We start from the raw sequence: 23,255 nt of genomic DNA on the forward strand, positions 1-23,255 counted from the left end.
AGTCACTCTGTACCCGGATGAAGTCAGTTACCATGCTATCTAATGAGTATACTTAAAATCACGAGAACTGCAGTAATATTTGGGGGCTGGCAAAAATAGGTGAAGAGATTCCACAAAAAAACCTGGTCCACGTGCTTACTCCCAGGTTATTAGGTCCGACCCACAGACCTCCAGCTTCCTCTAAGAGGATGAATACAGTCATTACTCGTTGTTTCATAGGGACTGCCATGGATTTTATCATGGTTCTGTAATAAGAGCAACTATCTGTTTCCCTTTCAAAGTGTGTAAAAAACGGGAGTGTTTTGTTTCATGTGAGATAAAAATCAAAGAGTTAAAAGGTCAGGCCCAGGGATCCCTTGTGTGTGTGGACTGTGGAGCACCCTATAAATGCCCCCTTTTCTCGTGCACGGAAGCTGTAGGCCAGAAGGCGGCAGGCAGGTGCCGAAGCTGGATTCATTCAGTACGTATTGTATTTATTGAGTGCCCACTGTTGTCAGGCATTGTGCAAGATGCTGGGCAGGGAACAGTGAGTCAGACTCCTACTCTGCCTTAGAATTTGCATTCTAATGTGGAGGCGGCACGTGGTGAACACATCAAGAATTACATAAACATGGCAATTACACAATGTGAGAATTCCCATGATGCACACAAGAGTTGGGAGCAGGGTCCCTTTGAGACAGGGGCAGTCAGCAAAGTGTCTGTGGGAGGGTAGAAACCTGAGTGCTTTTTCGAAGGACACAGCTGGCCTCTGTGCTGGTTGCTGAGGCCACAAATGCGTGGCGTCTGCTGTACTTGATAGCCCAGTGTGCGCCGTCCGCACGGAAGAACCAGAGAGCCACGGAAGCCCCGAGGGGACCCATAGTTGGGGCCTGCCTGAGGAGGAACGGAAAAACTCAATGCAGTTAATTTATTAAATGAATAGATTTTTCCTCGGTCTTCTAACATTTTATTCATTTTCTTTTACGCAAAGATAGCCTGAAGAATACTTAACATACATGCAAGATCATTGTCTTTTGCCATTCTGCACAAAAATTCTTACAACGATGTATAATCCTCATCAAACATTGAGATACATCCATAAGGAAATCTCTTAATATTCTTACTTTATTGTTAAGAACAACAATGATTTTGGTAAAAGAGCTAAACTTTATAGAAATGAGTTTCATTTTCAAAATCTCTACATACAGCATTTAAAACAAAAGTGAAGGGAGAACACGATTATCAAGTAACATGACTCCTATTAATAGAATTTTCCATTTACATCTTATCCTTCCTTTTTTATTAGCTGAACCTTATTTTTTTTTAAAGCCTATCAGTGGGTCATATTTCTTAAATAAAAATACCTGAAAGATATATACACACAAAGCAGATTGAGATTTACAGCAGAAATATTGGACTTCAGTGTCGTTCAAGCAAATGTAATTCACTCATCCATCCATCCATTCAGTATTTATTGAGTCTGCTAACCTAATAGGTAAAATATGCTGGAGCCAGAGCCATGCGTGCTGGCCCCCTGCCTGGGTGAACACTCTTCATGATTCTTCCTTTACGTACGAAAGCAATTCTCTCAAAGGCACAGAAGTAGCCAAAATGTGCTTGATAGCCTACGGTAAGGAGTAATTTGAGATTATCCAATCAAGGTGATAAAAATGGATTAACAGGACAAATTCTGGAGAACTACAATTGGGTGGTTTACCTCGGAACCCCAAAGAAAAGAAAACTCTTCTACCAAGGAACTTAAATAAGGCGTCCGTTTCCAGTGAAGACCTCACTCGTTTCCCTAGGTACCAGTTCAAAATAGCAAGAAAAATAGAACATAGTTAAAGTATTATCAGGAAGTATGACCTGAATTAAGTAAACTACCAAATTTTGATGAGGAGCATGAAGACGTGAACAAAAGCAGGGAAAATCGTTACTCTTGATGACAAGATTAAATGTAAGAATGCCAGTTCTTTCTGGATTTTAAAAGGAGATTTGAAAGGATTAGACAAAATTATGCTGAACTCTAGTAGACCTTGAGATAAACAAGGACAATTAGAATTATTAGGTTAGGGGCTGGGGAAGTATAGGGACTGCTGAGCATTAATATATATTATAAGGCTGTAAGAATTAAGATAGTTTGATGTTGGTTTAGGGATTAACCGAAGGTACCAATGGAGTCAAATAGAATGTCTAGAAAAATATTCAGGCATAAACACAGATTTAGTCTATGATTATAGTTCTGGGGGAAATGTGTAAGCATTCAAAATTAAGACCTCTTTTTCATATCATGCAATCACATAATTCCAGATGGATTAAAGATTTAAATATAAAGGATAAAGCCATACTTTCAGTTAAAGATGTTACATTTGGAACATACGCATTTGCTTCTTCTCCTACCTAAACCCCACTTGAGTATGAGTAAAACTAATATTTTAAAAAGGTTTAAACACCCACAAGAACAAAGAACAGGAGAGAAAGCTACAAAACGTTGAAAAACAAGGCAAGAAAACTTGGGAAATTAGCAGACGGACTAGTGGTCACGCTGACCTGAATGGTAAGCATCCAGTGGGGGAAGCGGGGAAACGGCCCTTTTAACACAGTGGAAACCCCCCAAGCCTCAGGCCACTGGAAGGGGACAGAAAGGTGGGGTCAAAAATTTAAGGATTTAAAATTTGTTTAATAAACTGTGCTCTCCTACCCCTACACTGCAGAGTAGCTTCCCCGCCTGTCTAGGTGGAAGCTGGAGTTTCATGCTCTGGCCAGGGTCTTCTAGGCACAGTTGAAAAGAGATAAAACAGGTATTCAGCAAGAGTTACACAGTGAATACTGAGGCCTTACCCTTCTTCCCAAAGAACACAGACAAACTGATAGAGTCTAGGCGGGACATTGGACATGCCTTCCCTGGAAGATTTGCCTCATCCAAGAGAAGAGATACAAAGATACCAAAATTGGAGGCTCCCCAATGAAATGGTTTATTCACCTCCCTCTAGTAAACCTAAGACCATAGCTCTGAAGCTGGCTAAAGAGAAGTCCATTCCAGATCGGAGGATGGGGAGTCCTGCCTTCCATTGTTCTCTCTAGGAAACATCTGCTTGAATTGCTAACTCTGCCCCTAAGATGGGATGTCCCTATGGAGAATCCTTTGGCCCAATCACTGATTCCTGGCCCCACTGGTCTCACCATACTTGTAGGGCAGACGTCTAAGGAAGCGCAGCACAGGCAGGCGGGTATGCTGCTGCTGGGCATCTGGTCACCCTCAAGGGCTCTCCCATGGCAATTATTAACACCTTTTCACTCTAATTCCGCAACCCTACTTCACCTCCATTAATTCTTAGTAAATTACCGTACCTCTTACTCTACTAAGAAAATGGATGCTATCTTACGTCAATACCTCTTCATATCCAAGTTGTTCTCATTTTATTTTTTTTTACCCTTTCTCTTCTATGCAGAGATGTATCCTGTTTTCTAAATCTAATGAGTCTACTTAACGATCCTGTTTCTCCCAACCTGCCCTGGGGCCAATTACCACTTCTTTGCCTTGTACCTTCCATTCATTCCCTCTACCCACTTGTGAGAATATGTGCAGCAGTGCTGAGATGGGCCACTCAGGCTCCCTTTCAGGACTGAAGGACTTATTTTCCAGATGCCCGGGAGTGCTGGTGCAAGGTGGCCCTCAGCCATCAGCCTACTTCAGGCGTTGACTCAGCAGAACGAAGTCACCACACTAACGGTCACACCTCCTTCTCTGGGGAGCTCTCCTTTAATTACTGGCTCACGTGGGGGATATCAAGACCCTGCTTTCTCACTGTGAATTGAGACAATGCTGAAGGGTCTTCCCAGCATCAGAGTTCCTCATGTGTCAGTTGAGGTCTTCAGTGAAACTGCATCTCACCCAGCTTCTCCCTCAGTCCAATCCTGTCTACTTTCCTTGCCTCCTACAGGTCTTGAACCTGAGGGCATCCCTACAAACTAGTCTCCATCTCAGAGTCTGTATCCCAGGCTCCCTTCTCTGTGACATCAAGTCTGTAAGTAATGGACATTTACAAATTTGATAGGTGGTGCCAGATTGCCCTTTTGAAAGGCTATACAAATTCACATTCCCATCAGCAATCCAGAAAAGTGCCTCTTTTCCCATACCTTAACTATCACGATTAGATATTATCAAATTTTCAAACATTTGCCATTCCCTAAGCAACAGATGGTGTCTCATTCTTGCTTGATTTGTGTTTTTAAAATTATGAGTAAGAGTGAGAATATTTGCACATATTTATTGGCCATTTATATTTCTTTCCCTTCCATCTGTTTATGTTCTTTGACCATTTTTTTATTAGATAGCTATCTTTTATGTATTGATTTTTAAGTGCTCTTTGTATAGTAAGAAAACTGCAAGAAAACTGCAAATAAGTTTTCCAGTTTGCTGTTTGTTTTGGCTTTGCTTAAGACATTTTTTGACCATTCAAAAGTTTTACCTTTTTAATTAGTTAACATTATCAATTTTTCCCCTAATGCTTCTTGGTTTCCTGCCATGCTTATTAAGTTGGCATTCCTATGCTAAGATTTGGAAAGTTCTCTAGTATTTAAAACTTAGCTTCAATGTCACTGCTATCACAAAGCTGTCCCTGAGTACCTTGTCCAGAAATAAACCCCATCCAATTCCTTCCCTTTATATTAAAACCACATTACACATCAGATTCCAAATTACAGTTATTTTTATCATTCTCCAAACTCTTCCATTAGTTTCTGAATTACTGAGGGAAGAAACCTCATTTTAGGTATCCGTGTATGCATTCCAGTCTCAAGGATATGCCTTGAATACAGTGCTACTTAAATATTTATTGAATCAAAGTGAATTAACGGGTACTGTTTGATTATGTGGTTCTTAACTAACACCCTTCATGAAACAGGTGAAATTAAAGCACTTTAGCTAGAACTCCTAGATCTGCCATCTCCAGCCCTGAGCCACACCTATAAAGGGCTGACTGCAGGAGGAGCATACGAGTGAAGTCTTAGGACTTGCAAAGTGACAGGTGACCAGAACACGCCTAGGTAAGTACGCAGGTCAGGCAAGATGCTTCCTACAAACGGGTGGATGCTTGGAACCACGGTACAAGGTGGCCCTCCGTATGATACCAACACACACTGTAAACACAGCTGAATCTCCTAACAGCACAGCCATTCTGCCCCTACCAGTGGCATAGATTTCTCCTTGGCCATACTTCTGGCTGATGAAGTTCTTAATGGTGTTGAAGACCAGCTACAAGTAGGTAGTCAGGCTCTCAACTAGCTAAATACTTTATCATCCTAGGTGGATTAGTCTTGCAACTCAGAGCCATTAGTAGTGGTCCTGGATTCACTGGTTTCAACTGCTCTCCTCTCATTCTCTCTTGGCCCATTTAAATACAGCTTTCACTCCACCAAAACCATTCTTATGTCATCAGTGACCAGCGTGTTGCCAGTGCAATGTTTAATTCTCAGTCCTCACCTTACTTGACCTGCCAGCAGTAGGGACCCTGCTGATCCCTCCCGGCTCCTGGAAGGCTGCATTTGATTCCTGGGGCAGGATGCCCTTGCAGTTCTTCTGGAGGCTTCTTTTCTCTGCTGGTACTTCCTCTGCTTCCTGGGCTCTGAACTTTGCACAATCCTCAGAACTCTTCCCTTTTCTATATTCATGTCCTTGGTGATGCCATCCAATCTTATGACTTTCAGTACGGGCCACTTGCAGACAAATTCCGACTTTATCTCCTCCAGCCAGACGCAAAGATCCACCTACATGTGCGACGTCTCATGCAGAGGTCTACTAGTTATCTCAACGTCAACATTCCAAAACTGACTTCTGATCCCCCTCCCCCCACCACCAATCTGCTCATCTCACGGTCTCTCCACTTCAGTGAATCACAACCACAACCAAGCAGTTTTTCACCAAGAACTCCGGTGTCATCCTTCCGTCCTCTCTTTTCCTCACACCGTGTCCAGTCTGTCAGCAAATCTATTGACTGTACCTTCAAAACACATCCAGAAGCTGATGATTTGTTACCACCACCACTGTTACTACCCTGAGCAAATTACGTATCTCTTCTCTCTTTCCTCATCAGTAACTTGAGAGTCATAATGGACTGTGTAACGTACAGGGTTAATGTGTGGATCAGAGTAAGAGTCTACGTAAAGAACTTCGCACAATGCTGAGCAAACAGTGCTCAATACATTCTCGCTTTTATTATTTCTCTGTTTCAGACAAGATTTCAAGGAGATAGGACTAGTAAAATTGAAGCCATTGGCTCCTTTACATAATAACGGAATTTTATTGTCAACACATGCAATTTCAACTTTTAAGATTTTAACGGAGTTGAAGAAAGTAAGATGTGTTACTGGACTTAGCTTCTAAAAAGGACAAACATGAAAATTTACCTTACCGCAAAACTGTCGTAAGAGCCAGAGAAAGGCTTAAATAGTACAACGGCAATTTGAGTCATTGGAATTCTCTAGCCTGATTCAGAGTAATTTTCAGCTAATCAGACTTTAGCCTAGAAAATGTTTTTAATTCAAGGTTATATGAGATTGATACTTATATTTCACAGCTGTGTATGACAGTAGCCTCGCAGCTTGAAAGAACTTTGGGGCTATGAGCAAACTTGTCGACTATTCCTACAGCAACAGCTGGAATAACAGCCATCACTTGTATAAAATTAGCTCCTATTGTTTACCCGTCATCCCAACTAATTGTTATTAGGTAGAAAGAGTCTGGAAAATCTTAACAGTAATATCTGAAATGTCAACAGTATTAAAATAAGCCTGAATTGAATAGGAAGCATCTCAGATAAGTATCCAAAGGCATAAATTAGACACACATATATATATATATATATTGCTAATAAAGAAAAACCGTTGCACTACAGAAGCAGAAAAAGTTCCACAGCATTTAACATGTCCCTTTAATGTAGTCACTTTGATAATATATGTAGTAAGAAATGGTTTTTTGAATAGATAAGAAAATGTTCACCTAATTTCATTTAAATGTTTGTGGAAAATCACATTCTTCATACTTTTTTTTTCTTTCAGTCTGCACAAATATAGGTCTTTGTAGATATATTTATATGTATATTTATATGTATATTTAAGTCATCTACCATGTGCTGGGTAATGAGAAAAAAACAATGATGAATTGTTTTTATTACTTAACTCTTTGTAAAAATATAATCCTTTTAGATATAAGAGCTAGGTTATAATGGCTTTGGATGTTTTAAGACAGGGGAAATAACCCCAATATGAAATCATCAGTTCACTGTGCTTAATTTGCTTTTCTTTGTCCGTATTTAATTATGTATTAAACTCTCTAGTACTCTGATATATACGTGATGTATATAATGGAACAAAATTTATATTTCACATTAGATGCAAAAGTTACTTAGTAAACTCCCATTGCGACCTGGGATAGGATCATTTTAGCTAGTCCATATTCATGTTATATGCTAATTTTTATTTGTTTATTTTTTGTAGGATGACCTGGCTGAGTAGAGTTGGAAGTCCTAGTTCTCGCATTGACCGCACGAACTTTTCTAATGAAAAAATCATCTCTAAACTTCAATACTCGAATTTTAGTATTCGATACTAAGAGAAATAAAAATTTTAATGCTTACATTGCACAACAAACACTAGATATTAAGTATGTATTAGGATATTAGTAGCAGAGTAAGTTAAAAAAGGGACTTTCTGTTCTGAAAGCAACAATAGCATGTGTTACTAAAAATGTCTGACACTGAAATAGTTTTACTCAACTATGTTTTTAAAAAGTAAAAACTTAGCATTATAAAATAAATGTCATTACAAAACATTTAATATGAAGATTTAAACTTGTCTAATGGAATCTTTAAGTGTAATGAATGTTCTAGCAAACATTTGACTAGGCATAAAATAAAGCTAACCATTTAAAAATTAAAAATTATTGTCTGAAATGAATTCTAAAACCTTCTGCATAAAATTTGTTATTGAAGTTGAGTAATTAATATAAAGACCCAATCATTAGATACAAATGTATGATGATTAGTATAACCATAAAATCCTATCAATAAAAAATTAATTTCTAAAATCCTGGTTGAGACATGACTCTGTATTTAGCTTGGAGATACTTGATGCTTCCTAGGAGCTGTATTCTGTATAGTGAGCAGGGGAGTGATTCCAGTATAACAAGCAGCAAGATTTATGTCAACAACTATCTACAATGGATGGCCCATTAACCAGAAAAGGAACTGAGAGTCTAACTGAATCATCCTATCCCCTAACCTTGACCTATCATTTGGGGATTTTCACATGTAAATGGTAATTAAGCAACAGAATATTCTAAGGGGAAGGTTCATTTCTATACCATAGAATTATACTATCAAAAAAGGAACACCTTTAACTCCAAATACTGGGGAGTTTCAAATGTTATAAGTATATACATGCATACAGCCTTCAAGGATTTCCTCATTTTTATAGCAATGGAATCCTTCATGAAAACAAAATTTTCTATGAAATACACAAAAGAAATGAAAAAGCACAACTAGTATGATTGAAGTGGGCATGGAGGTCCCTGGATCCCTGCACACTTGGTCTCACTCGCTCTCCTGCATCTTGTCTGCCTTGCACAATTGCACATCCCCTAGGAGTACACATTAGAAATGACCATTGAACCTATGGAACCAATCTCCACTGCTCCTCTCCACGGCATAGAGAAAGACTGCAGGCCTCTCTCCTTCACCTGCTGCAAGATGAGAACCGAGAGAAGGAAATGAAGTGGGGCTGACATTGTTCCTTTGAAAGGTTAACTCTATGGATAATGGTAATATTGGTATCAAATATATGCACAACAATACAACACTAGCAAATGACAAGGATATTTTTTAAACTTTCCAAAAACACTTCAAGGAATAAAGAACTTTCCCGTTACTCTAATGTCATCATCATGTTGAGTATTATACGCATCGAATATTATACAGGAGACTCTATTGCGATACTCATTTGAATTTTGGTCTTTTATTTGTTTAATATATTATTAAACAAATAAAAATATAAAATATATTTTAAAATATTTATTTTATTAAAAAAATAAAAAAATATTATTATTTTATTTCCCTACTCCTGGTTGAAGGAAGAGAGAAAAGCCTTCATGTTTCCTACGCTCAGGGAAGGCTTTGGTGCTAGTCTCCTGAAGACAACTTCTCTTCCAAGGTTTTACCTTAAAGAGCGCATGATGCTATGAGTTGAGGACAAAGACAAACACTAGGCCCTTAGCAGGGAGAAGAGAAGCAGAAGTGGCAAGAGCCAAGGGGAGGAGATGATCAGCCAAGGCTTCGGAAAGGGACCAGTGTAGGTTTCCCAAGAGATGGAGACCTGCGTCTTTTTCCCCCAGTGGCGCCTCTGCAGGATGGCTGCGCCTGAGCAGGAAACAGCTGGAGCTTCCAGAGAAGCGGGATCCCAGGCCCAGGGAGTCCTGCACCAGGCGAGATTCCTGTCCCCAAAGTGCTACAAAGCATCCTGCCACAAGGGACCGTGGTGGCTGGGACAGTCGTCCTGGTAACTGGAATGGACTGGGAACCAGAAAAGTCTTTCCTGAATGTTCTCTCTTGCATGAGACCCTTTACATGGTCCTTCTGGAAGAGGGTAGAAAACCCCAGGGATGACTGAGAATTAACTTCCCACCTCTCAGGATGGGGCTTGAAATGGGTTTGATTTGATTTACAGAAAACAAAATTTCTTGCACACTCAAGTTTGAAACAAAATCTGTATCTCTTTACACATAGAAAGGCTAACTGATTTTAGAAAAATACCATCTCAGAAGTGACACCAATGTGTCACTTTTTTTTTTTTTACCTCAACACCCTCTGCTAGTTCCCTTCCCAGCTCTCTTGATAAGAAAATCATACTTCGCCGGCACAATCTTCTAACCGCACAGAGTGAATCACATTAGTCAAGGTTGCTTAGTAATGAACACATAACTAAATTCTATTACTGGATGAAGAATGTTGTAAATAATGATTAAAAGTCAGTGTTCATGAATGGGTAGAAAGCAAGAGAAAAAAAAGGTAAAACATTTTTAAACATGTGTTCTCGAGACCAGATAACACATCTTACCAGTAAACTTGCTATGTCAGATTTCACAGTGAACTCACACAGGGAATTTTGAATTTACATATTTTAGATATGAAGAAACCTTGACAGGTTTAGTTTTGTCAGAATCAGACATTTTAAAAACCAAGAAAACAAATTAAGCAAAAGATGGGTATCTGCTTCAGTGAAGACCAACGAGGGGTCGTGATACTCAACGTGCCCACACCCGCAGAATCGGGCTATGATTTGTAAAAGCATATTAATATTTTTTTATATTCATATGAAAATGCTTATCTTTTAAAAAGCTAGTTCAGGAAGTAAAGCTTAGTACAATCCTCTAGGTTGGAGGGAATATGCAAAGGAGAGGCTCTACCAGGTGGGGTGAACAGAAGCAGCTAGAGCGTGGGAGAGACATGAGATTTTCTCACGAGGAAGGGTATGGGCTTCTGAGCTTGAGAAGAAGCAATGGAGGTGTCATCTGACACTGGGAATCTCTAAGTTCAGGGGCGTATCCTGCGGCCTGAAGGATCCTAGTGCTTCAAAGGTAGTCACTTCGTTAACAAAGGGCAGAGACGCACTGAAGGGAGACAACTGACAGGTGAGGGGTGGGGACAGGGCCACACCCACTAGTTTGTGCGGGAAGCTGGTCACTGCTGTTAGGACAAAGGATTTTAACTTTGTCTACTGAAGGAATTTTTGAGAAGCACCACCTGTGTCTAAGCTCATAATCAGAGACAACAGAAAACCAGAATCTACTTCAAAAAATTAGCCTGTATTTGGAATGTCTGTACTTCACAAATACATTTCATATGGTAGTTCTCTGGTGTCTGGTTTTTGTTTTTTAAGATTTTATTTATTTATTCGACAGAGAGAGAGACAGCCAGCGAGAGGGGGAACACAAGCAGGGGGAGTGGGAGAGGAAGAAGCAGGCTCCCAGCAGAGCAGGGAGCCCGATGCGGGGCTCGATCCCAGGATCCTGGGATCACGCCCTGAGCCAAAGGCAGACGCTTAACAACTGAGCCACCCAGGTGCCCCAAGCGTCTGTTAATTTAAATATCAAAGAATGTTCACTATTTAGTTCAAGGGAAGAGATTTCTCCATCTGGAACTAATTTCAGGAATTGCAAATAGGCAACCTCGGGCAGTAGAGAAGAACCATCAGGAGACGGGCATTCTGGGCCTAACCCATCCATTAACTAGATGTAGGCCTAGGTGCATTTGCAAAATCAAGACTTTCAACTAAATTGAGACTTTTTGCAGGATTCCAGGAAGCCAGAGGCCTCCCAGGAGGTGGTGACAGGAGAACTACAGAAGGGCCGCGTGAAAGACGGACAGCTGAGGGTCCCAGTGTCTGCTCTAATCACAGCGCCCCTGCCCTCCTCTCTCTGTGCATTAGGACCCTCCCTCAGACATCCGAGAAGAACTTCCTCAAAGAAACAGAAACAAACAACAGCAAGATGACACTGAATTTAGGATCTGGGGTCTTCTTTTCTAAGTGTCTAAACACGTTAAACCCGAATTCATGTCCTGTTCTCTCATCAAGCCAGTGTGGCTTGTACAGTCCACCTTTAGTCCCTTCCACTGATGCATAATAACGACAAGTACTACTGGAAATAAATTCTTCGTTTTCCCAGTGGCCTCCCTAAAGTTCTCTGGTAGTTAAAGTATTTCTGAAATTGATTTCTGTGGTCTTTTGTTTCTATGTTTCCAAAATGAAAAACATGCAAGACGAAATACAAATATATCATTAGTGGCTTAATTAAAATGTATTTTACAAGCATATCTTGGAGATCTTTATTTTAACCTGACATTTAGCATTATGTGTAAGAGGTAATTTTCCTTTTCTTAATGGATTCAAATTGTTTGGACTAAGACCAAAGACTGATAACAATTTTAAACCTTAGAATTAAAAAGTCTAGTTACTGTATGATCTCATTAGATTTTTCTACAGAAAGTGGGTTTTCCCCCCTTTTAGAGACATGATTTATGCTCTCTGCTGCTAAAAGGTCTATATACATTATTGGTTGGATGTCCAAGATGCTGCTTTTATCCTCAAACTATGTTTTTCTTTTATTTGCTTTGTTTTCCATGGTGGCACTGTGGACTCTGCAAGCCCCAGTGAATACAAGCCTCCAGTACAACAGCTGCAGCTTCCCCGCCCCCTTCTCATTTTTTACAAATGCTAGAAATGCATAGGGAAAGACAAGATGCAAGACATTAACTGCATTGGAAATAGAGTTTCTGTTTCAAAACAAGTATTAAAAGGATTCTGGTTAGTCATTTAGTGATTTGCAAGCATCAAAGCAGAATTTCTAACTGAATTCAGTGCACATTAATCTGGATTAACAACATGCTTGCAATGCTTCACCGAGAAATTGGCATAAACAGGTAGACACGATGTACCATTATTTTTGAGATGCAGTATCGACAACAACCAGAATAAATGGAATGGAAATCCTACTTTTCGGGTACTATTTTTTGAGGCAGCAAAAGAAGAATCAAGCCTTCTCTCTGTTCTCTGATCCCGGCTACTATTCTTTCTCCATTACCTGGGATCATCTCACTTCTCCATCACAGCATGGCAGGAAAGGGAAGGACACGTGCAGTGGCATCGTGGGTGGTCCCTGTACTTACAGCATGGAAACGAGGCCAGGTAGCTTCTTATGCATTCACTTGATAATGATTTGATCTTTGTAAATTATTTTATATGTCCTTTCATATATGCATTTCATAATATTAAAAATTAAGTCTCCTAGAAATGTTATAGCAAAACAACAAAATACTGGATTGGAGAGATCAATGATTCTAGGACTTTAGACAAGAGGGATACCCACCCTCTGTTGGCAAATACCAGTATATAACCAAACTCCCCGCATTAAAACATAAACAGTAAACAAAATCAGCCTGAAAATTTACCCAAAAAAAGCAATGGAGCTAAGGTAAACGGAACATTATCCTTTCAAGAGAAGGACACACCTCAAAAAGGGATTTATTATAGGAAAAAATTTTCAGGGAACATCTGCTTTTATCCTTGCCAGCATGTAATGAAAGTTGATCTTTGAAAGAAGAGCAGGGAGCCATTGTGGGGGAGGGGGAGATGTGCAGATTAAAATAAAATCTATGGATGAAAATAGCTGAGATGTAAAAAATCATACTCCGAAGAGCCGGCAACACACACAGACACACACTTAAGCTGCGGAACGATTAGAGGAAACCCAGAAGGGAACGGGAGCTTTGTAATCCATTTGGGAATTAGGAACTGGCAAATGTCATTAGTGATGGAGAGCAGTGGTGGCTAATCCCAGCTGATTATCAGAACTACCCAGGAAGCCTTCTAAACACAGAGTCTAGGCCCCCACCCGGACCTACTGAATCAGGATCTTCCATGGCTTTTGTCCCTGAATCTGTGGTTTTAAAAATACCCGCAGGTGATTTTGACAGTCAGGCAGGCTTTGGAAACACTGGTGTAGAGAATTAAATCTGAAAAGGTCATCAGGAAAGTGAAAGAAAGAACAACAAAAAGAAAATTTGAGAGTGAAAATGAGTGGGTTGGAGGAAAGAGAGCCCATAAATCAATAGAAGTGCAGAGAAAAAAAAAAGCCCGAATAACTGAAACAGAAGGAAAAATCAGTTATGACTGAAGAAAGTGTTCTTGAGTTAAAGAATATAGCTACAAAGTATACGGCACAAAGTTATATGGCTAGAAAGGACTTAAGTTTTAAGCAAAAATTACTGTAAAGAAGCCCATACATAAAGTGTGGCTAAAAAAATAATTATTAAGACTTAAAACAAGGCCATCTGGCATTCGCCTCGAGAGGAACCTAATTGCTGCCCAGCAACTGCTTTTTCTCTCATCCCCACACTCAACAGTGACCGCATAATCACTCTTCATTCGGCCATGGCTTTGCTTCCTGTTTCCATCAGAAGAGAGAATTTCCACAAGCTCCTACCGTCCCACTTACTCACCTCCCCACACTGGTACCCAAGTCCTTCCTCCCCCTTCCTGCCAGATGACTGTCCAACCATCTGGGGCTCACCCCAGGGAAGGCAATGCCAGGATCCCATATCCTCAAGGGTGCCGGTCCTGCAATTCTCACTCCCCACCACCAATTTGTGTCTTCTAGTGCATGAATCTTTCCATCGGTCTACAAACATGCTATCATTTCTCCTTCTCTTGACCCCACCTTCTACCACCACATAGCTCTTCCTTTTACGGATCAGCTCCTCCAAAAAAGTGGACTATACTTGCTGTAATCCAGTGTCTCCATTCTGGAAGCTGTTCCCATTACGCTTTTGCTCCCCCTCTCTTCTACCAACACTCCTCTTACTATCCTGAATGATTTTTTTTTCATTGTTGCTAACTGCATTACTCCATCCTCTAGTCTTCTCTTACTTAAACCCACCAGCACTTTTTCCATTTGGCTTCCTCGACATCATACTTTCTTTGATTTCCCTCTGACCTCATTATTTACACCTTTTCAGTCTTTGTTGATTTCTCCTCCTCTCTCTAAGCTTGTGCCATTGGAGGATCTGAGAGCTTTGGTCCTGGACATCTCTTCTTAATCCGTACTCACCCGTTTGGCAAGCTCATCCAATCTCATAACTGAGAAGATTTTATTTATTTATTTGACGGGGTGGGGGGAGAGAGAGAGCACAAGCAGGGGGTACAGCGAAGGTAGAAGCAGGCTTCCCACTGAGCAGGGAGCCCTGTGTGGGGCTCGATCCCAGGGCTCTGGGATTATGACCTGAGCCAAAGGCAGACGCTTAACCAACCGAGCCACCCAGGCGCCCTTCCAATCTTGTAACTTTAAATATCACATGCATGTGGTTAACTCCAAAATTTACATTTCCTATTCCAGCTTATTCTCTTGACTTCAGGTTCATATAACCAACAAGCTACTCAACATTGCCAATTGGACTTCTGTTAGACATCTCAAATTGTCATGTCCCAAACTGAGTTCCAAATGTACTCTCCCAACAGACTCCGCGCCTCACCGACGGTCCCTCCGACAGACTTCCCCGTCTCTCTCAATGCTGGCAACACCGTATTTTGAGATGTTCCAGGGCAAAAACTCAGGGGGGAAAGACAGTCATCTTTGACTTTTCTCTTTCATTCATTCCCCCGTTGTCTCTCTCCTCAAATGTCCCTAATCTGTTTAAAAATAATCCAGTAGGAAGAAGGGAGAGGGAGAAAGTGGCTGGAGGGATAGATAGAACAAGATTAAACATGGATTGACAACTACAAAAGTGGGCGCATAAGAGATCATTAGACCATTCCCTATCTTTTTCTTTGTTTATATTTTCCGTAATAAAAAGCTACAAAATGGGTGCTCAAATCCAACCACTTTTCACTAACTCCACGGCAACACCCCCAATCCCAGTGCCCATCAGTGCTCTCATAGTCTCCTATCTGAACTCCCTGCTTCTGCCTTTGGCCTTCCTCAGCCTGTGCTCAACATAGCATTGAGTGATACTGCTAAAACAGAAATGAAATCATGTCACTTTTCGGCTTACAATCTTCTGACTGCCATCTACTTTAAGTGAAAGCCACAGTGGTTACAAGGTATTACATTCATAGACCATCTGGCCTCCCCTTATGTCTCTGATCTCCTCTCCTACTACTCTTCCCCTGGCTCAACTGCTCCAATCTCCTGGAACTTCTTGCTGTTCCTTGCCAGTTCCAGGCATCCTCTGTATCCTTTCCACTTACTAATTTCTCTGACTTAAATGCTCTTCTCTCAGACATCCACAGATATCACTCTGGGTCTCTGGGTAAATGTCACTTTATCAACCAGCCCTTCCCTGCTCACCTATTTAAATTGTCACTCACTCCCCTAACTCCCTATCTACCTCTCTCTTTCTCCCTGGTGCCTATCACTATCTAACTAGTATGCTATACAGGACTTATTTTTTGTCTTTATACCAATGCAGGCTACCTTAGGGCAGGAGCGCATGTAAGTTTGGACCTGCTTTAACCATAGCGCCTCGAACAGCGCATTGCCGTGGGGAGTGCTCAGGAGTGCTTGGTGCATTACATATAGAAAAAGAAATATTCCCCCGAAGGCTTAAACTAAGATGACAGAAGACTCTATCTTCATGAAAATATATGAAAGATGTTTTAAATTCCCTTATAAACACTTCTCCCATAATCAACCATACGTTGATTATGAGACACATAAAATAAGGTGACAACAACTTCCACTACCATTTGTGATGTGGTGACAAGCACTAGACTTAACCTCCCATGGTCAACAACTAAAACATTGCACAAAATATACAGAACAGCTGTTTCCAGACATCGGACCACAGGCCGCGCAGGACCATGATCCCCGAGGAAAGGGGAACAAATGAGGTGAGCCCTTCAGTTGTCATTATTTTCTGCCTAGAGGCAATTTCCAGGCTGCAGGAGCAGGAAGAGGGAGTCCAAACACTGCCTGGAGACCTTGCTGAAGAGAAGAGACAGAATGGGGTTTAGGGAGACACTGCTATGCCTGGCGAGTGGCACCATATTAGACAGCACAGCCCTAGATCGAGGAGGGAAACATGGAAACAAATCCACTGAAACTGAATCGTGGCTGTCTCTAGTGGGTCAAATTGCTCTCTATTTATATCTATGTTTACCAAATTTTTCTGTAATCAGCATGTATTCTTTTATAATATGAAAAAAGAAAACTATTGAAAACATGTGTACACCGAAGTCCTAATACCTAATTTGGAATTTTAAGTGGTGATTTCACCAGAAACTTTTTAGAATTAAATTCTAATAGTAGAGAAACTGAGTTAGCACTTAATCCTTAAAGGCAGGGTTCATCTCTGGATAGGAATTTCTATGCCAACGAAGAGTTGAGAAAAATGGAAATCTCAGTTGAATTTAAGGAACTACTTTCAAGTTTTCATGGGCAAATGAAATGAGTAGTTTCTTTACAACAATAGTTCCTCTGTACTGTGATGGATCTAGATAGGATTATTTGTAAGAAGCACAAGAAAGACGTTCTATCTCAGAGACATAATGGATTACCCTGACAATATAAAAATCAGAGAAATTTTGAAACTTTCATTCATTTGTCTAAGTATATCACAGTTAAAAGGGGAAATAGCTTTGTGTTTATGGTTGTGTAAAATTTAACAAATATTTTAGTAAGGTAGAAAATAAAATCAGTTTAATGGACTTAAATAGAGATGAATAAAAGACTTAATATTAGATCTTTAGAAAATTGAGGGGATATACTGTAAATTCTTTCAATCTGTTTGAGACCTCCTCACATTTCCTCCTTCACACCAATTGGCTTCAATTTAGCAACAATAAGACCTCTTAATGGGCCCCATTAGTGCCTAAAATATGCAGCCTGAATAATACATCTGAGACATCAGCATTCTGGTATTTAGGCCTTAGCTTAACTCTGATTTTAAAAAGAATGCCCATGTTCCATTCGTTTTATTGTTTTACCCATTGTTTGAAAACAGAGTGGAAAAAAAACACATTAGCTCTTCTCGAATGTCAGCAAACGGGGTAACTCGAAATGTGTAGAGCTGTCAGTCCACGGCACATCACAGGGCTTGAATGCGGGGGTGTGAGGGCAGGACGTGGGCAACGCTGCCGGCCAGGAGTTCCAGCCCTTCACCGATACCAGGTGAAATTCTACCTAGCACATCCTTTTGTGCTCAAAGTTTTGCTACATTTAAAAAATTAACCACATCCAAGGATAGAACTTGGGTGTATTAAATGGTATTCATTGGACTAAAACTGACAATATCACTTTGAGATAGGACAGAACAGGTCAATTTAATGCAAATCATGTTTTTCCAAACCATAATGTGCACGGTTTTTTAAGTGCTGGCTGTCCCTGAGTAGCTCATAATCCTACGGGGAAGTGCGACCTTCACTAACACACATCTAGAGTAAAATTCCAAGGTATGAATGAATAAGGTTATGTCCGTATAGTCCGTGTGGTGTAAATCCTAAAAAATTAAGGCCCAATATTATGTGCTGCCTTGACACAGGATGACATCAGGAGGAGCTCAAATGGCCTCACTGCAAATTCTCTTTCCCCTGCCTGCTCCCAGGAAAAAGGTTCCCTGGCCTAACAACTTCCCTTCCAAGGGACCAGATGCATTTCCTGCTTATTCCTGAGTAGCAAGTTTTAGTTCTCCGCCAGCCGACAGAATTAGTCAAGCCAATCACATTCCCCAGTGGAAACCAGGGGTGACCTCATCCTCGACACTACAAAGCCTGCCTCCCCCAGCTTCTGGGTGTTCATTACGTTCTGGATGCAACCCCCATGTGGCCCTGCAGGGCGTGGTGTCCATCTCTGTGGCTGTGAGTGTACGTGACTAGTAAACTGTTGATGATGTCATCTGTCCAGTGTCAGGGGTCATGTGCTCAACCATCCGCATAACTGTAGGGCAGGACTCTCCCTCACCAAGAGGGCGAATAGGAGAAGATTAGAATCCGCTACCTCTCCTAATACTGCAAAAGGTCTAGCTTTAGAAGAAGATCCTTATAGGGGCTGTCCAAAAAGTTTTTGTGAACTAGGTTGGCCCGGATAGAGAAGGATATTAAGGGTTTGGTTTTGCACACGGCCTTGGTCTTACCTCTGGGATTCTCTGCCAAAGAAGTATATAGACAAGAAATGACAGCCCAATAGCAAACAGTCAGGATTTCGTTAATGGGGCAAGGACTCAGTTCAACAATGGAGTAAAAGACTAGGACTAAAAGCTACATTACACAAACGGATATGAAGCAGGAGGCCCAAGCAAGCCCTCTTACCTCCCACGTGCTTTCCTTTGAGTTCTAGACCCTCTATCAATAGCTGCCTCATTCTGGACGACCGCTCCATAACTCCCTCCAGCTGCAGGTAGGACGGAGTGTTAATGTGGCCAGGCCGGCTAAGACAGACCCCGTTTGCTTTGTCCCATTCCTGGAAACAGGAAGGACACCATCCCCGAGCAATGACCTTTAATGCAATGATCCCAGCCGCCAGGAAAATGGTCCCGGTCAACGTCCAGTCCTGACAGTCTGCTGAGCAAGTTTATTCTCCGGTGGAATGAAAGTGGGTGGAGAGAGGGGTGCCAGAAATGCAGCAACAGTTTCCTTTTAAACCAGCAACAAAGGTCAAAGTTCCTTCTTCCAAACAGGACAGAACAGACTCCAGGTAAATTAACTGTACCTGCAAACACAGTAAAGCCGAAATGAGGACGGTTTATGGTAAAATACACTGTTTGGGCCAGAAGATCCGAACTGTGGAGCTGTGAGATCAGGAAGGCCGGTGTGAAGACAGAGGTCCAGGCCTTGGGAGAGTGCCAAGTCCAAAGCCAAAAGAGGGCTGAAACATACGCCCCAAAAATATGCAGTCTGATTTTAAAAATGCAACCTTTCTTGCATCAACACCAAGGTTTCAGGACGCTCCAGGAGTCTCATCTCTGGTACCTGGAACTCTCAGTGAAAAATTCCTGAAGCAGGGATAAACCGGTGGGCTAGCAAACAAAGAATGAGGACTATATAAAACGTACTGGGTATTTTTGCCATTTATTCAGCAAGTATCTACCGAGAATCTGCCAGATCCCAAGCAGTGTGCATGGGGCTGGGGGCGAAGAGAGGAATATGAGACGATCTCAACTTTTCAGACATTTATTTTTAATGGTAATGCTGACAGAGGATGAGTGGCTGCGCACGGACCACGTGCCAGACAGTACATATGGACCATCTCATTTCAGCTGCACAAGGACACCGTGAGGAAGGCAGGGACAATAATTATTATCACTTTTTGATGAGGAAATTAAGGTTCAAAAAGGTAAAATTTGCTCCAAGTCATGTCATTAAGAAGTGGTTCCAACTTTAGGGCACAGTTTGTGACCATTATGCTATATTCCTGCAAATACTGAGTGAGAAGCAAAAAGAATATTTAAAATAAGTAGAATTTTCAGTTCTATCCATATTTAGTTCAGAAGAAAAGATCATCATGGATGGGGAGCCTGGGTGGCTCAGTTGGTTAAATGTCTGACTCTCTGACTCTTGATTTTGGCTCAGCATCACGATGTCAGGGTTGTGAGATCGAGCCTGTGTCAGGCTGGGCTTGAAGCCTGCCTCAGATCCTCTTTCCCTCTTCCTCTGCCCTTCTCCCCACTCCCCACCTTCGCTCTCTAACAACAACAATAACAGAAGAAAAAAAAAACCATCATAGATCTGTTAAAAAGCATAAAAAATTTTCTTAGATAAGGTAAAAAATTTAAAGAGTAGTAATTTTAAGGAAAAAAACCCATAACTCTTACATATATGAAAAGGAAATGGTAGAAAGAAAAGAGTGACTTTGGGATATAACCCATGAAGTATGGCCAAGATGAAATTATATGGTTCTATAGATTTATCTTATGTAACCTCAAATATTAAGGAAATAACATAATTAAAATCATTATATTTTCCCATTAGTGAGCCTTTCTGTTCTCATCCAATCTAGTCAAACTATATTCTACTCAAAGCAAAAGTCGGAAGTTAATTCCTTGGTCCTCTACTCTATTCAGGCCCATCTACAGAGAGAGAGTTTGGAGCAGATTATCTTACGGATGGGCTTCTCAGGCTAACAGTCTTAACACTGACGAAATATAGCTTAAAATGAGGATTAACAGCAGGCTCGACACGGGAGCAGAAGCTACAATATACACAAAAAGCAAACCCAAGTTTTGCAGAAAGTCTGTTACCAAGGTGCACACTGATGCAAACTGCACTTAACATGCAGGGGAGGGGCTTTTTCCCTTGCAACTCACCCCAAGAAGGTGATGTTAGGACCCCAGCACGGCTCAACCGATGCATTTAATAAAGGGCGGTTTAACCAAGCTCTTTGGTGTGCAACTGCTCCTGTAGCCTCGCCGGGGCAGAGAGCGTAGATGTTGGCAGCCCCTGTGTGGACAAAGGCACAGAAGCTCAGAGAGGTCACAGAAGCTCTGCGTCCTGTCAGGGGAGCTCAGGCCTTTGTGTCTGGCGGCAGCTCGTCAGGGCCTGCAAGGCTTCCCTGTGGTCGCCACCATGCTGACTAGTCATGACGAAGTAAGGACTATGGTATTTCTCTCTACTCTCTACATGTCAAAAAACTGCAGAAATACCAGCTTTCTTTCTAATGCTGCCTCCCTGCTCTTAAAAATATAGAAAAATCCTGTAAGATTTCTTTTCCTGAATCTTACAACCCATTATTAAAGTCTTAGAGCAATGTGGGCAGAGAAAGCCAAAAAAAAAAAAAAAAGGAAATTTAAATCAGGAAGTTTGCTCCCCGCTTACCCTAAGGTGATAAAAAAAAAAAAAAAGTGCCTAAGTTTCCAAACTCTTGAAAAGCTTATAAACACCGAAATAATTATAACTTGAAGCACAGAATACGATTATGATTACATAGGGAAAGGGGATAGGTTAGAATACAGTTTAAAGGAAATGACTTGTGAAATGTTGATTCGCCGCGTCGGATTGAAAAGATGGGCCTAGGAGGTATTTGAGGTAAACTACCCCTTATTAATTAAAAGTGTTGCACTTTTCTATTTAACACCTCACCTGAGATTTTTTAATTTTTTTTTTTTAGGTATATTCTAACTTCTAGGCCAAAACCCTCATTTTTCTTCAAGTGGAAGCTTATCTCCAACTCTTCACTTGTACTAAAGAAGAAAAGCATTTTAAAATTTTATCATAGGTCTACCCAGCCACATAAAAACAAGGACCATTGCTCAGCAGCTCATCGCCACAGGCTGACATTGTGGCACCAGGAGCCGTGGCGACTGGGGATCGGGTGCTTGTTCTCGGTTTGCTCCTGCTTGTTTTACTAGCCGCGGCACTTCGACATCAGTTCGAACTGCTGCGTGTCGGTGACGATGCACTGTGTAAGGTGACGGTTTACAAGGAGACGGTGCAAACTTTCACTTTCCACACACCCCATCCCCCCATCTCTGATGGTTATTACATTCTCCTCCCCTGTGGGAGCCTTCCTGTTTTGAAGGCGTCCACTCCTGAAACATTGGCTGGGGTTACTCTTTTTAGTTATTTTTGCCCATTCTCACACCATAGTGACATTAGGAAGACCCTATTTTGAATTTCACATTCCATTTTTATTGGCATGATTTAAACAAGAGGTAGAGAAACATTAGGTAGAGGCAGTGAGGTATAAAAAAAGACTGATCTAAAAACAAATCTTCGCTGTTTCACTTTCCAGCTGGGCGAGCTTCCACCGCGGGGCAAGGCTAGGGCAGGGCGGCGGGGATCGATACTTTCCGGGTGGCTACTTTGTGCAAGGTGCTTTACGCTTCCCATATTTGATCCAATAACCCTACCGGGTACGTTCTTTTAGCCCTACTCTTTTGGGGTCTTATTCATTTATTTTTTAGTTTATGTGCTGCCGAAGTGAGCACTCTTCATTTATTTTTTAAAGATTAATAAGAGACATAGTCCAAATGTAAAGCTCAAAGAATTTAAAAAACTTATGCAGAGTCACAGAGCTTTAAAAACAGAGCTAGGACTTAAGCTTAGCTCTACCCTGAATTTCAATAAACATTAGTTCTCCTCTGCTAGGGCGAGTACAGAGAATAGTAATTTGTATCATCAAAGGGTTCAAAGGTAGATTTTATTGGGTAGAAATTGAAGAACTTAAGTTCCTTAGTTTAGAAGGTAGTTTTAATTACCATTTTTAAAACGTGGAGATTCTCTACGGAGTGGTTGAACAATTACTACCTATATCCATTAAAAGCACTGAAAAGCTCAAAGTAGTATAATATATTTTGTATTTTCTGGGTATTTTTTGGGGGTCAATTTCATTGACAAACTTATTGATAGGACCTGTTGTTTGCAAGTTACTTTCCTGGGTGCTGAAAACCCTAAATGAATCAACTATGAATCTCATGGTCCAGCGAGAAGAGGCCAGAACATACACGGTGCGGAATATACGTTGGATTGCTCCATAAGTACATAATAAGACGTAGTAATGACTTGCAAGGAAGATGTTCACATCTCTGGAATTCTTCATAGAAAATAAGGAAAGCAGCCCAAAAAACATGCTAGAAGACAGAAAACCATCAAAACTAGACAGCTTGGACTAGGGATTCCTAACTTTTGGAGAACGGTAACCACCTCGACCATGTCTCATTTTGCATTCCTTTCGCAAGAAGTAATATGTCCATAGCTATTCATTCAACAAATCTCTACTACATGACCACCCTATTGAG

General features: G+C 41.0%; 1 protein-coding gene and 1 long non-coding RNA gene across 5 annotated transcripts in view; one reads left to right on the top strand and one right to left on the bottom strand.

The window, feature by feature from the left end:
• The window catches only part of ACYP2 (acylphosphatase 2), a 180,248-nt gene extending 172,183 nt beyond the window's left edge, over positions 1–8,065 (top strand). For 2 of the 4 annotated variants that reach the window (XM_044378097.3, XM_026486003.4), the window contains one exon: positions 7,477–8,065. In XM_044378097.3, coding sequence (XP_044234032.2) covers positions 7,477–7,591 — 115 coding nt within the window. In that variant the 3' untranslated portion in view covers positions 7,592–8,065. Of the gene's footprint in view, positions 1–3,923; positions 4,148–7,476 lie in introns of those variants that run through there. The other 2 variants (XM_044378104.2, XM_057309359.1) reach the window with 2 other exon arrangements.
• Positions 8,066–15,347: 7,282 nt separating this feature from the next.
• On the bottom strand, positions 15,348–21,212 carry LOC130543180 (uncharacterized). The gene is made up of 2 exons (XR_008958318.1): positions 20,826–21,212; positions 15,348–19,231 (listed from the first exon to the last, which is right to left on the bottom strand). It is a non-coding gene; the product is annotated as an uncharacterized LOC130543180 (long non-coding RNA).
• Between the last annotated feature and the right edge of the window lie 2,043 nt (positions 21,213–23,255).

This window comes from Ursus arctos, unplaced genomic scaffold (assembly GCF_023065955.2).
Source record: "Ursus arctos isolate Adak ecotype North America unplaced genomic scaffold, UrsArc2.0 scaffold_8, whole genome shotgun sequence".
Classification (NCBI taxonomy): domain Eukaryota; kingdom Metazoa; phylum Chordata; class Mammalia; order Carnivora; family Ursidae; genus Ursus; species Ursus arctos.